At 48.6% G+C, this 16,810-nt stretch overlaps 1 protein-coding gene across 4 annotated transcripts in view; it reads left to right on the top strand.

Moving 5' to 3' along the window:
• Positions 1-16,810, top strand: part of Pnpla7 (patatin like domain 7, lysophospholipase) — a 73,394-nt gene that overhangs the window by 55,362 nt on the left and 1,222 nt on the right. For all 4 annotated transcript variants that reach the window (XM_048425870.3, XM_048425869.3, XM_085681228.2 and 1 more), the window contains 12 exons: positions 2,082-2,145; positions 2,692-2,860; positions 3,969-4,151; positions 4,934-5,052; positions 11,926-12,082; positions 13,990-14,106; positions 14,260-14,329; positions 14,832-14,948; positions 15,585-15,733; positions 15,999-16,151; positions 16,261-16,371; positions 16,504-16,588. In XM_048425870.3, coding sequence (XP_048281827.1) covers positions 2,082-2,145; positions 2,692-2,860; positions 3,969-4,151; positions 4,934-5,052; positions 11,926-12,082; positions 13,990-14,106; positions 14,260-14,329; positions 14,832-14,948; positions 15,585-15,733; positions 15,999-16,151; positions 16,261-16,371; positions 16,504-16,588 — 1,494 coding nt within the window. The remainder of the gene's footprint in view (positions 1-2,081; positions 2,146-2,691; positions 2,861-3,968; positions 4,152-4,933; positions 5,053-11,925; positions 12,083-13,989; positions 14,107-14,259; positions 14,330-14,831; positions 14,949-15,584; positions 15,734-15,998; positions 16,152-16,260; positions 16,372-16,503; positions 16,589-16,810) is intronic.

The following is a 16,810-nucleotide window of genomic DNA, read 5'->3' as shown; positions in this document are numbered from 1 at the left end:
GCGAAGCTGTCAGGCAGCCTGGTGGCAATGCTGTCCAGGCCTGCAGGGACCTGGGATAGCAACCTGGCTGGATGCTGCCTTTAGGCTACATCCCACAAAGTAGAGACAGGTAGTTCTGGTGAGCCTCCTGACTTTTGGGATACCTGCTTCCAATGAGGCCAGAGGCTCCCCTCAACTAGGCTTGCTTACCTTGTACACTGTAGGAGGAAGCATCCTGCCTCCCTCCACAGAACACAGATCCTTTGGCAGAGACATGATCAGCGTTGCTTAAGGGGAAGAACTGGAAGTCTCCACTGTGAGAGCCTAGAATACAATTTCTAGGGAGCTCTACACTTCTTTTCTAGCTCCCAAATCTAGCAAGGGAGCTTAGACAGAGAAGTACCCTGAGGGTAAGTGGGTCTAGCCTGGGGTCAGACCAGCACCTTGATGTTTTATGTAGCAAGAATCCATCTAACTTATGCAGGAAGGCCTCTTAACAGGAGGAGGTGGAGATGGTGTTGCCCATCTACTACTGTCCAGGTTGAGGAAGGATTGGCCTCAAAGTACATATAGGACCTGCTGCCCTTTGCTTTTCACCTCCGTGGTGGGGCAGATTTCCACTGGTTTGTTGTTGTTGTTGTTGTTGTTGTTATTGTTCTGGTTGTTTAATTTTTTTGAGGCAAGGTTGACCTGGAACTCACTGTATAGACCAGGCTGACCTGGAACTCCCCGAGATCCCCTTCTCTCTGAAGGCAGGTGCCACCATGCCTGGCTACATTTGTACAATTTAACAAGAGTTGTGATAAGCACACTGCAGCAGCCTTCCCAACTGTAAAGATGCCCTGATTCTGTGTGCCTCCCAGAAACTGCTGCAAATTAAAATATGATACTGTTGGCAGATGCAGTGGTGTCCACTTGTAGTCCTAGCTACTTGAAATACAGAGCTGGGGCAATTGCTTGAATTTAGGAGTTCAAGGTGCTGGAGCCCAAGACCCTGGAGTGTGTGTGTTGGAGGGGGGTGTCTTATGAGTTAGCTAATTAGCTTTTTTATTTGTTGGTATTTTTTTGAGATAGGGTTTCTCTGGGTAGCCCTGGCTGTCCTAAAACTCACTCTGTAGACCAGGCTGGCCTCAAACTCAGAGATCGGCCTGCCTCTGCCTCCCGAGTGCTGGGATTAAAGGCATGCACCACCATCACCCAGCCTGAATTAGCTCTTAGTTATACACTCTTGGATGAGCTTGTTGAGAATGATTTTTTTGTTTTGTTTTTTTTGAGACAAGGTCTAACTGTTTAGCTCTAGCCTAGACTAACTGAAAGCATGTAGACCAGACTAGCTTTGAACTCACAGAGATCCAACTGCCTCTGCTTTCTAAGTGCTGGGATTAAAGGCTGAGTTACAACAACTGGCTTGTTAAGAATGATTTAAAGGGCTGGAGAGATGGCTCAGTGGTTAAGAGCACTGGCTGCTTTTCCAGAGGACTCAGGTTCAATTCCCAGCAACCGCATGGCAGCTCACAACTGTCTGTAAGTTCAGTTCTAGTGGATCTGACACCTTCACACAGTCATATATGCAGGCTAAACACCATTAAAGAAGAATGATTTAGGTATCCTTGTATATTATCATTGGCTTTCCCACTGCTAGGCTCTTTTCTACCAATAGCCAGTGTACTCTTGAGGCAGCTTCCGAGAGTGACCGGTGCTCTCCACTCTGCATTGCCTCTGATCCACCTCTGACCTTTCCTTGGCTAATCTGAGAGGCACGGATGTGAAAGATTGGCATCTGTATGTGAATGAACTAGATTTGGATCCAGGCCACTTTAGATGTTTCTTTGGGAAATTACAGGATTTCAAGTTTTACTGCTGCATGCTGTCCTTGCCCTAGCTTGTGTCCACACACGTGATGGCAGGATTGCAAAGACTTGGTTCATATGTCAACAGGAGACCCAGATTTGGAGAGGCAGCTTAAAAACTTGCCGCATCCCCATTGCCAGCAGTCCCTCCCAGGGAGCTGACCTCAGGACAAAGTGTAAACACTCTTGTCCTTTGCTTGTCCTTAGAGGTGGCTGCTGGGACAGACTTCTGAAATGGGTGGTTGTTCTCAGGTCCTGTCCTGCTGCTGACCAGTGACAACATCAAACGACGCCTTGGTTCTGCTGCTCTAGACAGGTGCGCTTCTGACCCCCGTATGATCCCATGTAGAGAAATTTAGTCAACCTGAACTTCCTTCTTAGCTGTCCTGGAATAGTCTTGAGATGGACCTCATTAACCTTGTGCCTTGGTGTCTGCACATTCTAGCATGTTTCTTGTCCATGCTAGACTTTATATGTGCTTGGGTACCATCAGAGGTCCCAGGAGACAAACAGGCCCTCCTTACCATACAGGCAGCTCTACATCTCACCTTCTCTTAAGCCCCGAACTTCGAGGCCTGGTCACAGCCTCTGCTCAGCTGCCCAGTTCCAAGCACCCGCTGTTGCTCTGTGGGAGAGGTGCTAATGAAGATGAGGAGCCTTAGGAGACCCCATAGAAGGTGAGGTGCCAGCACTCAGGAGGCAGAGGCTGGCCAGTTTCTGTGAGTTTGAGGCTCCCTAAGTCTACATAGGTTCCAGGCCAACCAGTGCTATATAGTAAGACCCTGTCTCAAAAAACTTTTTTCTTTTAAATTTTAATTTAAATTTTTTTAAAAAAGGTGAGGTGCTGCCTTCTGTCTTCCAGCATCCACGAGTACCGGCTGTCCAGCTGGCTGGGGCAGCAGGAGGACATCCACCGCATTGTGCTGTATCAAGCAGACAGCACACTCACACCCTGGACCCAGCGCTGCATCAGGCAGGCTGACTGCATCCTCATTGTGGGTTTGGGTGAGCAAGAGCCAGCAGTGGGTGAGGTGAGTGCTCAGAGGGGTCTTCCAACCAGACCCGTCTATCTTTCAGTTAGTGGAAATACTTTTCAGGAGAGGATCCATGTGTTTGCTGGTCTCTTTAGAGACCTCTGCTATGTTCACGCCTAAAGATTATATAGAAATAGTGCTGTAATTGTGTTTGTTTGTTTGTTTTGATTTTTGAAGACAGGGTTTATTTGTGCAGCCCTGTCTGTCCTGGAACTCAGGTTGGACTTGAACCTAGAGATCCTCCTGCCTCTGCCTTCCACATGCTAAGATTAAAGCATGTGCCACCACCATCCCTCATGAAATTTACTTTTTCTTGATACCCAGGATTGATAAAGATCCCACTGTTTTACCCATTTTTTATGGCTGTTTGGTTTTCCGTTTGTGTCTACCGTACAGTCTCTACCAGTTACTTTATAGTAATAAGCAGGTCAAGTTATCTTCAGATACTTTCAAGTTGCTGACCCCAAAGGATATGTGTGTATTTACTAGATGCTGCTAAGTTGCTTCCCCGGTTGTCAATGGATGCAGGTGTGGCTGAAAAGCTCACGTCCTTCTCGGGAGTGGGAACTTTGGCTCCATTCATGTCCTTTAAGCAGTATGAAGTGATTTCTTGTCATTTGAATTAGTGTGCCCATCTCCTCTCTGCTCTACCTGATCAGCTTCCATTTCAAGCATCTGCCCTACCTGTCTAATCCTGGAGCAGCTAAAGTCAGCCCCCTCTGACCGCTGATGTCTGTTCCCATTATGCAGGAGCAGTGCTGTTTTGTAAGGCAGGTGCCCAAAAAGTGCCTCTGTGAAGGTCACAGCATACAGCCACAAGGCAGTGTTTGAGACACGGGAGGAAGCACTCTTGTCTCATACTCCCAGCACACCCCTGGTAGCCGTGTTGGCCACCCAGCACAATTAGTGGACCATGTGGTCAGGGTGTTAGTAGCCATCTTTACAGCCCGGCTACTAACTAGACCCATCCCACACTGTCCTCTCTGGGGCCAGCTATCAGGGCAGTGTTGACCTTGGAGGTAGCTCTGTGGTGGTCCTTGGTTCTGTTCTGTTTTCAGCCCTCAGGCTTACTTGGACTTGCTGACCAGGCCTTATTCTCCTCTAGCTGGAGCGGATGTTGGAGAACACAGCCGTGCGTGCCCAGAAGCAGCTGATCTTGCTGCACAAAGAGGACGGTCCAGGGCCTGCCCGCACAGTGGAGTGGCTCAACATGCGAAGCTGGTGCTCTGGCCACTTGCACCTCCGCTGCCCACGCCGTGTCTTTTCTAAGAGGAGCTTGCCCAAGTTGGTGAGGCCTGGAGGGCTGGCCCAGCAGGACTTAGCCCTGACTACACTACCTCTGGCCTCCTGTTATACATCTAGAGCTGTCTTTCTCCTTCTTTATGCGCATCAGGGCTTGTGGGTTCCCACTGAGCTTGCCTATTCTGCTTCTGAACTCTGTGATCATAACTTTGGGATTCTTGGGCTACCTTGCAGGTTGAGGAAGTCACAGCAGAAAGCACAGAGAGGCCGTCCAGACCTGGGAACCAGTGAGCTCAGGAATCTGGGCTTGACTTAGGTTCAGGGATCAAGGCTGAGAGTCTCACTTTTAGCTGAGGTCCTAAAGAGATATTGTGGCTAGATCACTGTGCTATCCCTTCAGAGCAGAGGCAGATACAATCCTAAGACACCTCTTCCTTGGGCCATCTTTAGCTCAGTGTGAAAACTAGGTGGTGGGAAGCATTGGTGCTGTCCACATGCTACAGCCCATTCAACACCCTGGCTCAATGGGCATCTTGTTGACTGCATCCCTGCCTGGGACCATATGCCTCAAGAGCACTTCCTACACAAAGGGCCAGCAGAGAGACTCCTGTGAGTGCATCCTGAGGGGCTCTGTGGCCTTAGGCAGTTAGAAGCTTCCTCTAGGTCTGTTCGTCCTCTGTCAGCACCCCTCAGGTGAGCTTGGACCCTGTCAGGCACATGGGTGCTTATGATGTGTCCTGTGTCCTGGAAAGGAGAGGACAAATCAGGACATGCCAACTTTTAGCTGAAGAAACGCACAAACCTCTGTCTTCCTTTGGCTCCTTTCAGGTTGAGATGTACACACGCGTTTTCCAACGACCACCAGACCGTCACTCAGACTTTTCCCGCCTGGCACGGGTGCTGACAGGCAATGCCATTGCCTTGGTGCTTGGAGGAGGTGGAGCAAGGTGAACACCCCCCCCCCCAACTGTGTATCCCACTCCCATCGGCCTTACCATGAGCATAGGTGCCACAGATGCAAAGATCCTTGGACCACTCTCGTACTCTCAGGAAAGTCCCTATGGATGGCAAGAGTGTGGTCCGCATACCAAAGTGTCTAGGTGCATATGTGTTTATAACCTAAATGTTTTGGATTTCACTGTTTCCAGTTTGGTAGAAGAAGATATGTGCGTTGTCTGACTATCTATGCTTAGCATTTGTTTGGTTAGCCATGTGTCTCCTCTTTGAACATTGTCTGTTCTTGTCCTTTGCCAGCTCCCCATTGGGCTCCCCATGAGGTTCTTTCCATTTTAATATATTCTCTATGAAGGAATGACCTGCTCTGCTCATGAACTAGAGAAATATCCTTCAGTTCTTTAGGCTTGGGGTTCTTTAAAGGAGTTTTAGCTCATGCAGTTCCTGCCCTGAGTTGTCATCTGACCCTTCTGAGCTGAAAGATGTAGAGGCCCATGGCATCGTGGGAGGATGAAGTGGTGATCCAGATATGCAGGAGGAGCCTGTCAGACCCCACATCTCCCCAGGAGGAGGGTTGCTCTGGAGCTGACCCACTGTGAACTGAGTCCTGGCTTTGCTCAGTCTACAATGAAGTGACCCCCACCCCGTGTGCTCATTGTATCTTGAATCATGGGGAACTGACCTAGAGGAGGGGTGTGACATTATCAGGTAGGGGAGGCCCTAGTCCTTCCTGTGGACCTGGATAATAGAAACTTAGAACGGTTAGGTACAGACCTGGTCCTGGTTTGCATGTCAGGCCAACAGCATTTTTGAAGAGACTACCACTTGGCTCAAGGTGTACTTAAAAGCCGAGTGGTTCTGCAAGGCACACAAAGAACAGTCCTCTGCTTGCCCTTTCTGGAGCCAAATACTTTCAAAGTCTTTTTGGACATTGACTATTCTGTGATCCTAAGTAGTAGTCCTGTCTGACTAATGTTTCCTTAAATTTTAGAACACTGACTTCCTAACTCTCAAATAACCTACATCTGCTGGTCTCTCTGCACCCTCATCTGCCTGTGGCTCAGCCTCTCTCTCCTAATCCTCATGAGGTTCCATTGTGAGGGCATATATCATACCCATGGGACTCTGAACATTTCCTTCTTAGGAGTTTCTGAGCGTAGTGGCACACACCTTTAATCCTAGCACTCTGGAAGCAGAGGCAGGCGGCTCTCTGTGAGTTCAAGGTCAGCCTGGTCTGTTGTCCTCTTTTTTATATTGTTTCTGCCCTTTACACCACAGCTGTCTGATGAAGGGAACTTATCTAAATCTTGTTCCTCTGAAGAACTCAGGATTCAAAGGTTGAGGTGAAATTCTGCTCCTCAGAGAGGCCGAGCAGCAAGCGCTCACCTCCTCGCCTCACCCCGCTCCTTCAAAGCCCTTCTCACCTGGCTCCTCCCTACCGCTTCCTGTCAGCTAGTTGTGAAGCAACTTCTTGACCACAGGTGAATTTTATTTAATCAAACACATCTTTGCAGCATTAAACAAATGTTCCAGAGCATAAACAAAAGTAACACACCTTAAAATAATGTTCTTCAACACTGGTCTTAGAAAAGGGGCAGTGGGGAGGGGTGCTGGAGAGAGGCTCAGAGGTTAAGAGCACTGACTGCTCTTCCAGAAGTCCTGAGTTCAATTCCCAGCAACCTCATGGAGGCTCACAGCCGTCTGTAATGAGATCTAGTGCCATCTTCTGGCATGGAGGTGTACAGGCAGGAGGAATATTGTATACATAATAATAAGTAAATAAATCTTTTTTTTAAAAAAAAAAAGTCAAGTTCCAGGACAGCCAGAACTTGAGAAACCATCTTCAAAAAAAAAAAAAGAAGAAGAAGAAAAGAAAGTGAGAGAGAGAGAGAGAGAGAGAGAGAGAGAAAGGAGCTTCTAATTATTGTGTTTGCTTCACCTCCATTTCTGATGCCATCAGTGTACCTACCAATAGACACTGCCAGAGTATTCATATCCTCTTAGCAGGTTCAGACAGACCAGATCATCTCTGTTCAAATTTCCCAGGCTTCACACCCCCCAGCCCACCAGCACCCCCTCCTTCATCTTCACTGATTGCTTTCCAGCTAACTGTTGGAAAGCTACCCTGGAATTTTTCTTTCTTTCTTTTTTTTAAAAAATATTTATTTATTTATTATGTATACAATATTCTGTCTGTGTGTATGCCTGCAGGCCAGAAGAGGGCACCAGACCCCATTACAGATGGTTGTGAGCCACCATATGGTTGCTGGGAATTGAACTCAGGACCTTTGGAAGAGCAGGCAATGCTCTTAACCTCTAAGCCATCTCTCCAGCCCTTGGAATTTTTCTTTACCATCATCCTGAAAAATGCCAGCGTTATATCTCTTGGTTGAGCTCCATTTTCTACATTTCACGTCTCCTCTGTAAACATTCCCGAGGAGAAACTGTGGGAGGTAAAAGTGTTAACACTGGACCTGTCTGAGGACATCCTCACTCTGCTCTCAAACTTGAGTTTGGCTGGGCATAGAATTTGAGATTAAATAACCAGGCTGTGGTAGTGCACACCTTTAGTCCCAGCACTCAGGAAGCAGAGGCAGGCAGGATCTCTGTGAGTTTGAGGCCAGCCTGGGTCTACAGAGTGAATTCCAGGACAGCCAGGTCTGTTAGACAGAGAAATCCTGTCTAACAAATCAAAAAACCAAAAGAAAAAAAAGAAAAGAATCTCTGAGAAAATTTGTGGCATAGTTGTATTGTGTGTGTCGCTTTGGTGGTGTTGAGATTACCAGTGCTATTTTTATTCACTGGTCTTACTTTTCTTTCTGGAGACCTCAGGGGTTCTTTACATGTTGGTGTTTGGAAGGCTATGGTGTCTCAGCAGTGTTGCTGTTCTCACCCATGACCCTGAATTCTCCCTAGGCCGTTCACACCTGGAAATTCATGAGTTTCAACTCTAGGAAATGTTTCGCTTCTAATTAGTTTATCTGCATGCATGTCTGTGCACCACATGCATGTCTGGTGCCCGCAGAGCACAGAGAGGGTGTTGGATCTCCTGGAACTACAGTTACAGACAGTTGTGAGCTGACATACATGTGCTGGGAATCACACCCAGGCCTGCTGCGGGAGCAGCCAGTGTGCTCTTAGCTGCTGAGTCATCTCTCCAGCCCTAAAGCATTAAAAATAATGCTTGCTTTTCTCTGTTCTCTCTTTCTAGAGCTTAATACTGATATTCTAAAAAACGCTTCTGAGTCTCAAATCTTTTTAATCTCTGTTTTTGTTCTGTTTTCTTGGAGATTTTTTTTCAGTTGTATCAACTGTTCTTTTTTTTGTGCTAAAATGTTTTAACAGTTGCAATGTTATTTTTGTTTATTCTGTTTTTTTGTTTCTTTTTTAAAGATTTATTTATTTATTATTTATTTATGTATACAACATTCTGCCTCCGTGTATGCCAGCATGCCAGAAGAGGGCGCCAGATCTCATTACAGATGGTTGTGAGCCTCCACGGGGTTGCTGCGAATTGAACTCAGGACCTCTGGAAGAGCAGTCAGTGCTCTTAATCACTGAGCCATCTCTCCAGCCCTGTTTATTCTGTTTTGTTTGAGACAGATTCTCCCTGTGTGATCCAAGCTGGCCTGGAGCTTGAGATTATCCCGCCTCAGCCTCACAAGTGCTGGAATTACAAGTATATACCATCATGTTCCAGCTCGTGGTAGCTTTCCCCTCCCTGGCATTTCTCATATATCTCCTGTGTCAGGTTTGTCCATTCACCGTGATGATTGAGGTTTGTGCTCTTGATGGGATTCATGGTGGTGTGGCTGGACAGTCTTCCATCATCCCCTCATTCTGTTTCTGGTTTCTGGTTTCAGTTATAAGGAACAAAATCATAATTATCATTGTTTTGTGAGTTTATGTCTTCTTCCCTCTTAGACGAATACATAGGCGTGGAATTACCTGATGGTGGGGTAGTGGTAGCTCTTACACCCCCAGCAGCAGTGTGAGAGAGTTCAGGTTTTCTAGTTTACCCTTAGTGTTGTCAGAACTGAAACTGTCGCCACTCTAATGATGGCAGTGGTGTTCTTTGTGACTAGATTTGTGGTCGCTCCCCTGTGCCCTCGCTGTGCAGTCTTCACCCTGTTTGAACAGATCGTCCCTTATTGAGTTGGGAATGTTCTTTATTTATTCTTAAGAGATTTCTTTCCAAGCACATTTATGCCAGTGTTGTCTCTCAGGCTCTGGCTCTCTGTTATTGACATCTCTGAATGAATGTATTAATTTTTGTATCATTCTCATTATCTGTCTCTCTACATCCCAGCCTTTCTGCTCTCTCTGTCTCTGTGTATGTGCGTTGCGGCACGGATCGCAGGGGATAACATCAGTGTCATTCCTCAAAGTACCATCTGCCTTGCTTCTTTTGCTGGAATAGAGTTGCCAAGTAGACTAGGCTGGGCTCTCCTCAACCCTGCTGCTCTCCAGGCCTCCAGCAGCTATGTTAACTATGTAGTTAGTATCTTACTACTCTTTGGATCCGTATTGACTCCACTGCCAGTAAGGCCCTCTTCTGCTCTTTTGTAACTCTTCTCTCTCTCTCTCTCTCTCTCTCTCTCTCTCTCTCTCTCTCTCTCACACACACACACACACACACACGCACATACACACACTATTTAATATGCAGTTTGAAAGTTAATTAGTAATTAAGACTGCAGTGAAAGAGCCTGGGAGAGCCAGCTATCTAGGGAAATCAGGGCTGCTTGATAAGTTGCCGCCAATGAAATCAAGGTAGCTTGTGAGTTTCTCGTTATTTATAAAGTAAATTCTGACGTAGTGGAAAGACCAGCCTGCCTGTATTCTGGAACAGTGCGCCCATGAAGCTGAGGAGGACGGTGAATTTGAGGCCAGTACAGGATACAGTGTCTTCAAAACAGACAAGAGCTGAAATTAAAGCATACATTATGAAGTGTCAACAAAGCAAAAGTGTGGCCTTTGAAAGGACAGCTAAGGAAAAAAGGAGAAAGGTGCAGGAGGCCCTGCTGTGCAAGGCCTCCGTCATGCAGGTTGTCACAGCTGCTCTGGCTTCAGGACCGCAATATCTGAGTTCTGCTGGCAAGAGAGAGTTACACCGCGTCTCGGCTGTGTCTAGTCTTCTTCAAACTCATTTGTTGGTTGTTTCATCCCAGTTATGTGTTTCATGTCTGTAATCTCCACTTCATTCCGCTTATAGTTTCCCATTCTCTGTCAGTTATCAATCCTGTCTTTAATTTCTTCAACTCTTGTCTTTTTGGAGATTTCTTTTTGTGAGACAGGATCTCACTATATAACCTTGCTGGCCTGGAACTCTATATGTAGACTAGTCTGGCTTTGAGCTCACAGAGATCCACCTGCCTCTGCCTCCAGAGTGCTGGGATTAAAGGCGTGTGCCACTACATCCAGCTCTCAACTCTGTTGTTTCTGTTGTTGTTTTGTGTACTTGCTTTTTGAGGAAGCGGTCTCTCTGTGTCCTGGAACTCACTATGTAAACCAGGGCTGGAGAGAAGGCTCAGTGTTCAAAAACACCGTCTACTCTCCCTGGCTCAGTTCCCAGGACCCACATGGCAGCTCACAACTGCCTGTAACTCCAGTTCCAAGGGATCTGAACTCTGCAGACACTACATGCACATGCTGTACAGACATACATGCTTGTAAAACATTCACACACCTAAAATAAAAGTAAACCAGGCTGACCTTGAGTACACAGAGATCCACCTGCCTGTCAGGTGCTGGGATTAAAGGCTTGCACCACTATGCCAAGCTCAACTTTTGCTTAAAGAGTTCTACTTATTTAATTTTTTTCTGGTGGTATTACATATTATTCTTTTTATGTGCTAAATATATACGCAGTAAATGAATATTTTAACCGTTATAGTGCAATGAAATACATTCTCACTGTTGTGCAGCTGTCAGACCTCTCTGTTTCTAGGCTCTTTTGTCATCCTGAATAAACTGTATCCGCTGCACATTGACCCATGCTCTGCCACCTCTAGTAACTCTTCCTCCTTTCCATGTTCATAAGTTTGCGCGTTAGAGGACCCCTCCTGTAACCAGAGTCACACCGCTGTGTGCTGTGTGCTCACGTCTGCCTCCTTTACTAAGCGTACTAATATATTCCCTGAGGGCGTACATGCGGCGCTTAGTTCACCCACACCTCTGGTGCTAAACACAGACTGTTCATGGCTTCTCTAAAGCGTATGGTGGTGGGATCAACCAAGTGTGCATACGGTAGGCAAGTACTCTACCACCCCTAGTCCTCGGTCCAATTGTGGTGTTTGTTTTTAATCTTGTCTTGTAGTCATGAGGTCTTTTCTTCTTCTGTGACTTGTTATGCTTGGTTTTGAGGCTTTAGGACATAACTTCAGCCTGGTTTGAAAAAAAATGGGGAACTGGATTTCTGGTCTTCATGGGGGCTGACTCATTTCTACTTTACTTTGATTCCTAGGGGCAGCCCTTGGTGTTTACCAGGACCCTTTTTTCCCCTAGAGGGCTGTCATTTCCAGTTTTCCCCACCTACAACTGTGGCAAAGTCTGTTCAGCTTCTCAGCCTCTGTGATACTCTGTTGGACTCAGCAGTAGATGGTAGCAGTCACCCACTGGCTTTCCTCAGTAAAGCCATCCTCTCCTGTCTCAGCCCCTCTGTCACCTGTACACCTCCAGAGAGAGGAATTTTAAATTATATCCAGAACCCTCTGGGAACCTCTCCTCTCTTTGCCCCATTGTCTGTAGTCAGGTAAACTTCTGGTTCTGAGCATGTGACCTTCCCCTGAGGCACACAGGGCATGTAGGGCAAGGGCTGGCCTGACTATGGTGCTCATTTTCTCCCTCTCTTCTTGCTGGTGAAGAGGCTGTGCCCAGGTGGGTATCCTGAGGGCCCTAGCAGAGTGTGGCATCCCGGTGGACATGATCGGAGGGACATCCATTGGGGCTTTCATGGGTGCTCTGTTTGCTGAGGAGCGGAGCTACAGCCAGATGCGGATCCGTGCTAAGCAATGGGCAGAGGTAAGCAGGTACCCTCCACCCTCAAGAAGACTCGTGGGTCAGAGCGTGGCCTCTGTGGCAGGCGGAGAGCATAAAGCAGTAAAAGATTGGGCAGGTAGTGGGAGATGGCCAGGAGTAGGTGACAAGAGGTGACCTGAGGTAGGTGGGGGCATGAGGCCGTAAGCCTGGTGTGGGAGGTGGTCTTAACTCATAGGTTTATCAGGTGACAACACGGAGATCCAGTGCCAGTGAAGGGGGAACTAGTGGATCCTAGGGTCTCAGGAAGCAAGAGGCACAGCTATACCGTAGGCTACAATGGGCAGGGAGGCAAGATGGAACTACAGTCAGTCAAGATCAGGAGACTACAGGCCTCAGATTTCTTTTTAAAAACTTATTTTTATTCTCGAGACTTTTATATGTGTATAAAAATATTATCATATCTACTTTCCACTTACCCTCTCCAACCCCCCATAATCTCCCCCAACATGTCTTCTTCCCAACTTCATGTTGTTTTTACCTTTTTATTAATTAGTTGCTTGAGAATTTCATACAGTATATTTTGATTACATTCATCCCCTCCCCCAACTATTCCAACAGTCTCCCACATCTCAGCCTTGCCTCAGGTTTCTGAGGCCAAGGCAAGGCAGGGTATGCAGGTTCAGTTTGGTTAGCATGGATCATTCCAGCATGCCTAGGAGATATTCCTTGTTGCCTGGTGCCTACCTAGGCCTGGATGGCTTAGGGGAAGGGAGTGCTGCCTTGGTGTGAGTCAGACCAGGAGGGGCTGAGTGTGGGCTCTAGGCTATACAGGAGCTGGCACTTCTCTGCTCTCCGTTCAGCCTTGTCAAAAATGGACATCAGAATCAGAATCAAAGCATCAAGCAAAATCAAAGGAAGCAGAACCGGTTCCCTTAGCTCTGTCCTTCCAGCAGGCCGCTCATAGCCTTCTCGAGGCTAGGCTGCTCCTGTGGAACAAATGGAACCCTGCTGAAACCATGCGTGGGATCAAAAGATTTTGCGCTCTCCTTTTCGAAAGAGGAGAAAATTGGTCATCTGTGTGCAGAAGCTGAGGAGTGGGCTCTCTGCTGCATTCACAAAGCTGAGGACACAGCTGAGGCTCTGTCCAGAAATATGTCTCTCATGGAGAAAGAGAGCCTGGTGACACATCCTGTTCTTAGTGCTCTGTCAGTGGTCACTGGGGGTGGTCTCTAAGAGCAGTTACCACAGGAAGATGTGTCCCCTTGGTGTAGAACAGCTTAGATTGTAGTCATGGACTGGGAAGCCCAGCCCAGGGCCTGTGGGAAGTGTTTTTCCTTCTCTCCTCCTGCTCAGCTGGTGCTAAGGATCAGCAAGAGGGAGAATCAGGGCCCTTTGGGCTGTTCCTCCCACCACTGAGGGTGAACTAAGCTGTGCTAGCTCCCTTGCTGAAGTGGCTGCCCTGCAGGAGACAACTACAGGACATAATGGGATTGGAGCTATGGACATACTTACCAGCCATGCTAAAGAGGGCAGTTTGTCCAGCGGCCTCCCTGGTTCAGATCTTGGGTAGAATCTCAGGCTGTCTTATCCTTGTTTTCTGTCTCACTCATTTGTCTTATGGAAGGGTCTAGGGCTGGGGGCTCTGTCTAGCCAAGTGCTCCCTCTGCTGTGTAGGAAACTTTGGATGCCCAGAGCACAAAGGTCTTCTGGAGTCCTGAAAGGCTCTCAGTGTATAGCTGTGTGGGGAAAGGGCAGGGGTGTGGAGCTATGGGGGGCTCTTAGCTGTTAAGCCCCGAGAGCTTCTGCTGGCCTCTTTGTCTATACTAAGGCTCAAGCCCACAGGGAGTGCTTTCCTGAGACTTCAGGCAGTTGGACCTGTGGGTTTTCTTGGTCGCCCCATTCTGATGCAGAAATGTGATTTCCTCACTAAAGGTCTCCCATGTCTCTAGGATATGACATCAGTGGTGAAGACTATACTAGATCTGACCTACCCAATCACATCTATGTTTTCTGGAACTGGCTTCAATAGCAGCATCAGCAGCATCTTCAGAGACCGGCAGATTGAGGTATGTTCCCGTCACACCTGGCTTGCAGTAGATGCTCAGTGACCCTGACACCATCCTGCTTTCTCCACGTTCATCTGTCCCTTGGCGGCCTTGCCAGTGTGGGACATGGAACAGTTGAGAGGAGGGTTCCTCTGATTCTTGTCCTCCCCACAGGACCTGTGGCTCCCCTATTTTGCCATCACCACCGACATCACAGCCTCTGCCATGCGGGTTCACACAGATGGTGAGAGCCTTCTCCAACCAAAAACACCATAGGGTCGTCTTAGTGGGATCAGTAGCTCTAGGATCTTAGTCAGGTATAGGGGCATAGACAGACAGCTCCATGAAGGCCCTGAGGGTCTTTCAAAGGAAGGTCACAGCCATATTTGCATAGGGGGCAGAGGATGTCTCTGCCATAGGCACACTGTGTGAAGTAAGGCAGGGGCGAGGGTCTCAGGTGAGTAAAAGGGCCTCTGGGAAAGGAGCAGGATTAGGGATGTACTCAGGCACAGGATTCTTCAGTTGGGCAAAGTGGGATATTTGGGGACCACATAGCAGTACTTCAATGCCATCTCTTTTCAAGGCAAAGCCCTTTGGGGATGAGAGGTCTGGTGGTCTGTCAAGCTTAGTGTTCTCCCTGGGCTTTCAGATACAGCTCTGATTGTCCAGTGCAGGACAGGGAGCACAGAGGGCAGAGAAAGGGTCTTCTCTAGCCCTTTTCCCACCAGACCTTCTTGATGCTCCAGGCTCACTGTGGAGGTATGTCCGTGCAAGCATGTCCTTGTCAGGCTACATGCCCCCTCTCTGCGACCCCAAGGATGGACACCTGCTGATGGATGGGGGTTACATCAACAACCTCCCAGGTACTGCTGAGGGCGGGGGAGTGCCCCCCATGCTGGTACGGAGCTCTTTGGTCATTCTGCCCCGTGGCTGCCTGCCATAACCGCCTCCACACCAGGAAGGCTGGGGTGGTACACGTTTTCCTTAGAGTATGCCAAGAGAAAATGTCAGGCTGGCATCAGCTCATAGAAAACTCATGCGCATGTGCCCATGCTTGCACATGCGCACAGCATGCTCCCAGCATATGGCTCTGCCTGTTAGCACAGCAGCAACAGAACAAAGGCCAAGGAGACAAACCAGGAGCAATTGATTTCCATCTGTGCCCACAGTTGGAAACTAACAGTCTGCAGGTGTTGGGTGTACTGTGTGTGAGGCCGTACCTGCTACCTGTTGGCTACATACTCAGGAGGGCTCAGAACACAGTTCTGTGTACATGGCTACACACAAGCTGGGACATTTGATCCCCTTCTAGGCCCAGGAAGAATACTAGAGAGGGACCACTTGGTCCCCAGGTGGAGCCACCAAGAGAAGCAGGCCCTCTTAGTGCTTAGCAGGGTCTGCCTCCCATTTGTTTTTCCCATTCCTCCAGGAGTGTTACCCCATACCCTGGTTTTGCATCTTTAACCTGGATGGTGACCAGGCTACCTTTTTCTCCATAGCGGATGTAGCGAGATCCATGGGGGCAAAGGTTGTGATTGCCATTGATGTTGGCAGCCGGGATGAGATGGACCTCACCAACTACGGCGATTCATTGTCTGGATGGTGGCTCCTTTGGAAACGCTGGAACCCCTTAGCCACAAAAGTCAAGGTACCGGATGGACTAGATAGGCTATCTGGGGCTTGTGCTCTCATCCTCCCTGTGCCATCCCTGGCGGTAGGGGGGTAGGAGCACCTCCCAAGCTCAGAACCCAGCCCAGCTGGGACACTTGTTTGTACTGCTTCCCAGGCCCTGGGACTGACTCTGGAGCGCGAGGGGCTCACTAGGTCACATCTTCAGGACTTTGGCTCGGAGCCCATCATGTTTCTGGGTTTGGAGGGAGGGCCAAGGTAGGAGACTCAGGCATTCTTGGCAGGTGTTGAACATGGCAGAGATTCAGACACGCCTGGCCTACGTGTGCTGCGTCCGGCAGCTGGAGATGGTGAAGAACAGCGACTACTGCGAGTATCTGAGGCCTCCCATCGACAACTACCGCACCCTGGACTTCGGCAAGTTTGACGAAATCTGTGTGAGTGTCAGCAGCTAAGGACGAGGGACTGGGGGTCAGTTCAGCCTCTTTTCTAAAAGCGCAAGAAGGGGCCCCCTCAAGTTTCTGTTGGGGCCTCCTATGTACACAGGAAGTTGGGTATCAACATGGGCGGACGGTGTTCGACATCTGGGTTCGGAGTGGTGTACTGGAGAAGATGCTGCAGGACCAGCAGGGGACAAGCAAGAGGAAGGACTGTGGGGTGAGAAGCAGAATGGAGGGTCTAGCCGGGTGGGAGTCCGGGGCACTGGCAGCATCCTCTGTATCCCTTCTCCTGTATGCAGTCTGAGACCAGATGTGCTGAGTCCCCGTGCTGCCTTCTGCCTCCCTCCAGGTGCTCACCTGCCCCAGTGCCTCCTTCACGGACCTCGCTGAGATTGTGTCACGGATTGAGCCGGCCAAGGTGACTGCAGTGGACGGTGAGTTAGATGTCCAGAAAGTAGACCTGTGTAACAGAGGTAGGGACCGGCTACTCTGGACCCTCACTCTTGCTCTTGAAGTCGCTGGCACTTGAGCTGTGCTGACCAAGAAGCTTAACCACTGCTACTCCATTTTGTCAAGACCTTGAGACCATCTGTCCACCCAAGAGTTCCCATAGCAATGAGATTGTCCCTAGGGCGCTCAGACTTCTCCCTCATCAC

The sequence above is a fragment of the Myodes glareolus genome, chromosome 21, assembly GCF_982192425.1.
Source record: "Myodes glareolus chromosome 21, mMyoGla1.1, whole genome shotgun sequence".
In the NCBI taxonomy this organism is placed as follows: Eukaryota; Metazoa; Chordata; class Mammalia; order Rodentia; family Cricetidae; genus Myodes; species Myodes glareolus.
This window is presented reverse-complemented; position numbering and strand designations above follow the sequence as displayed.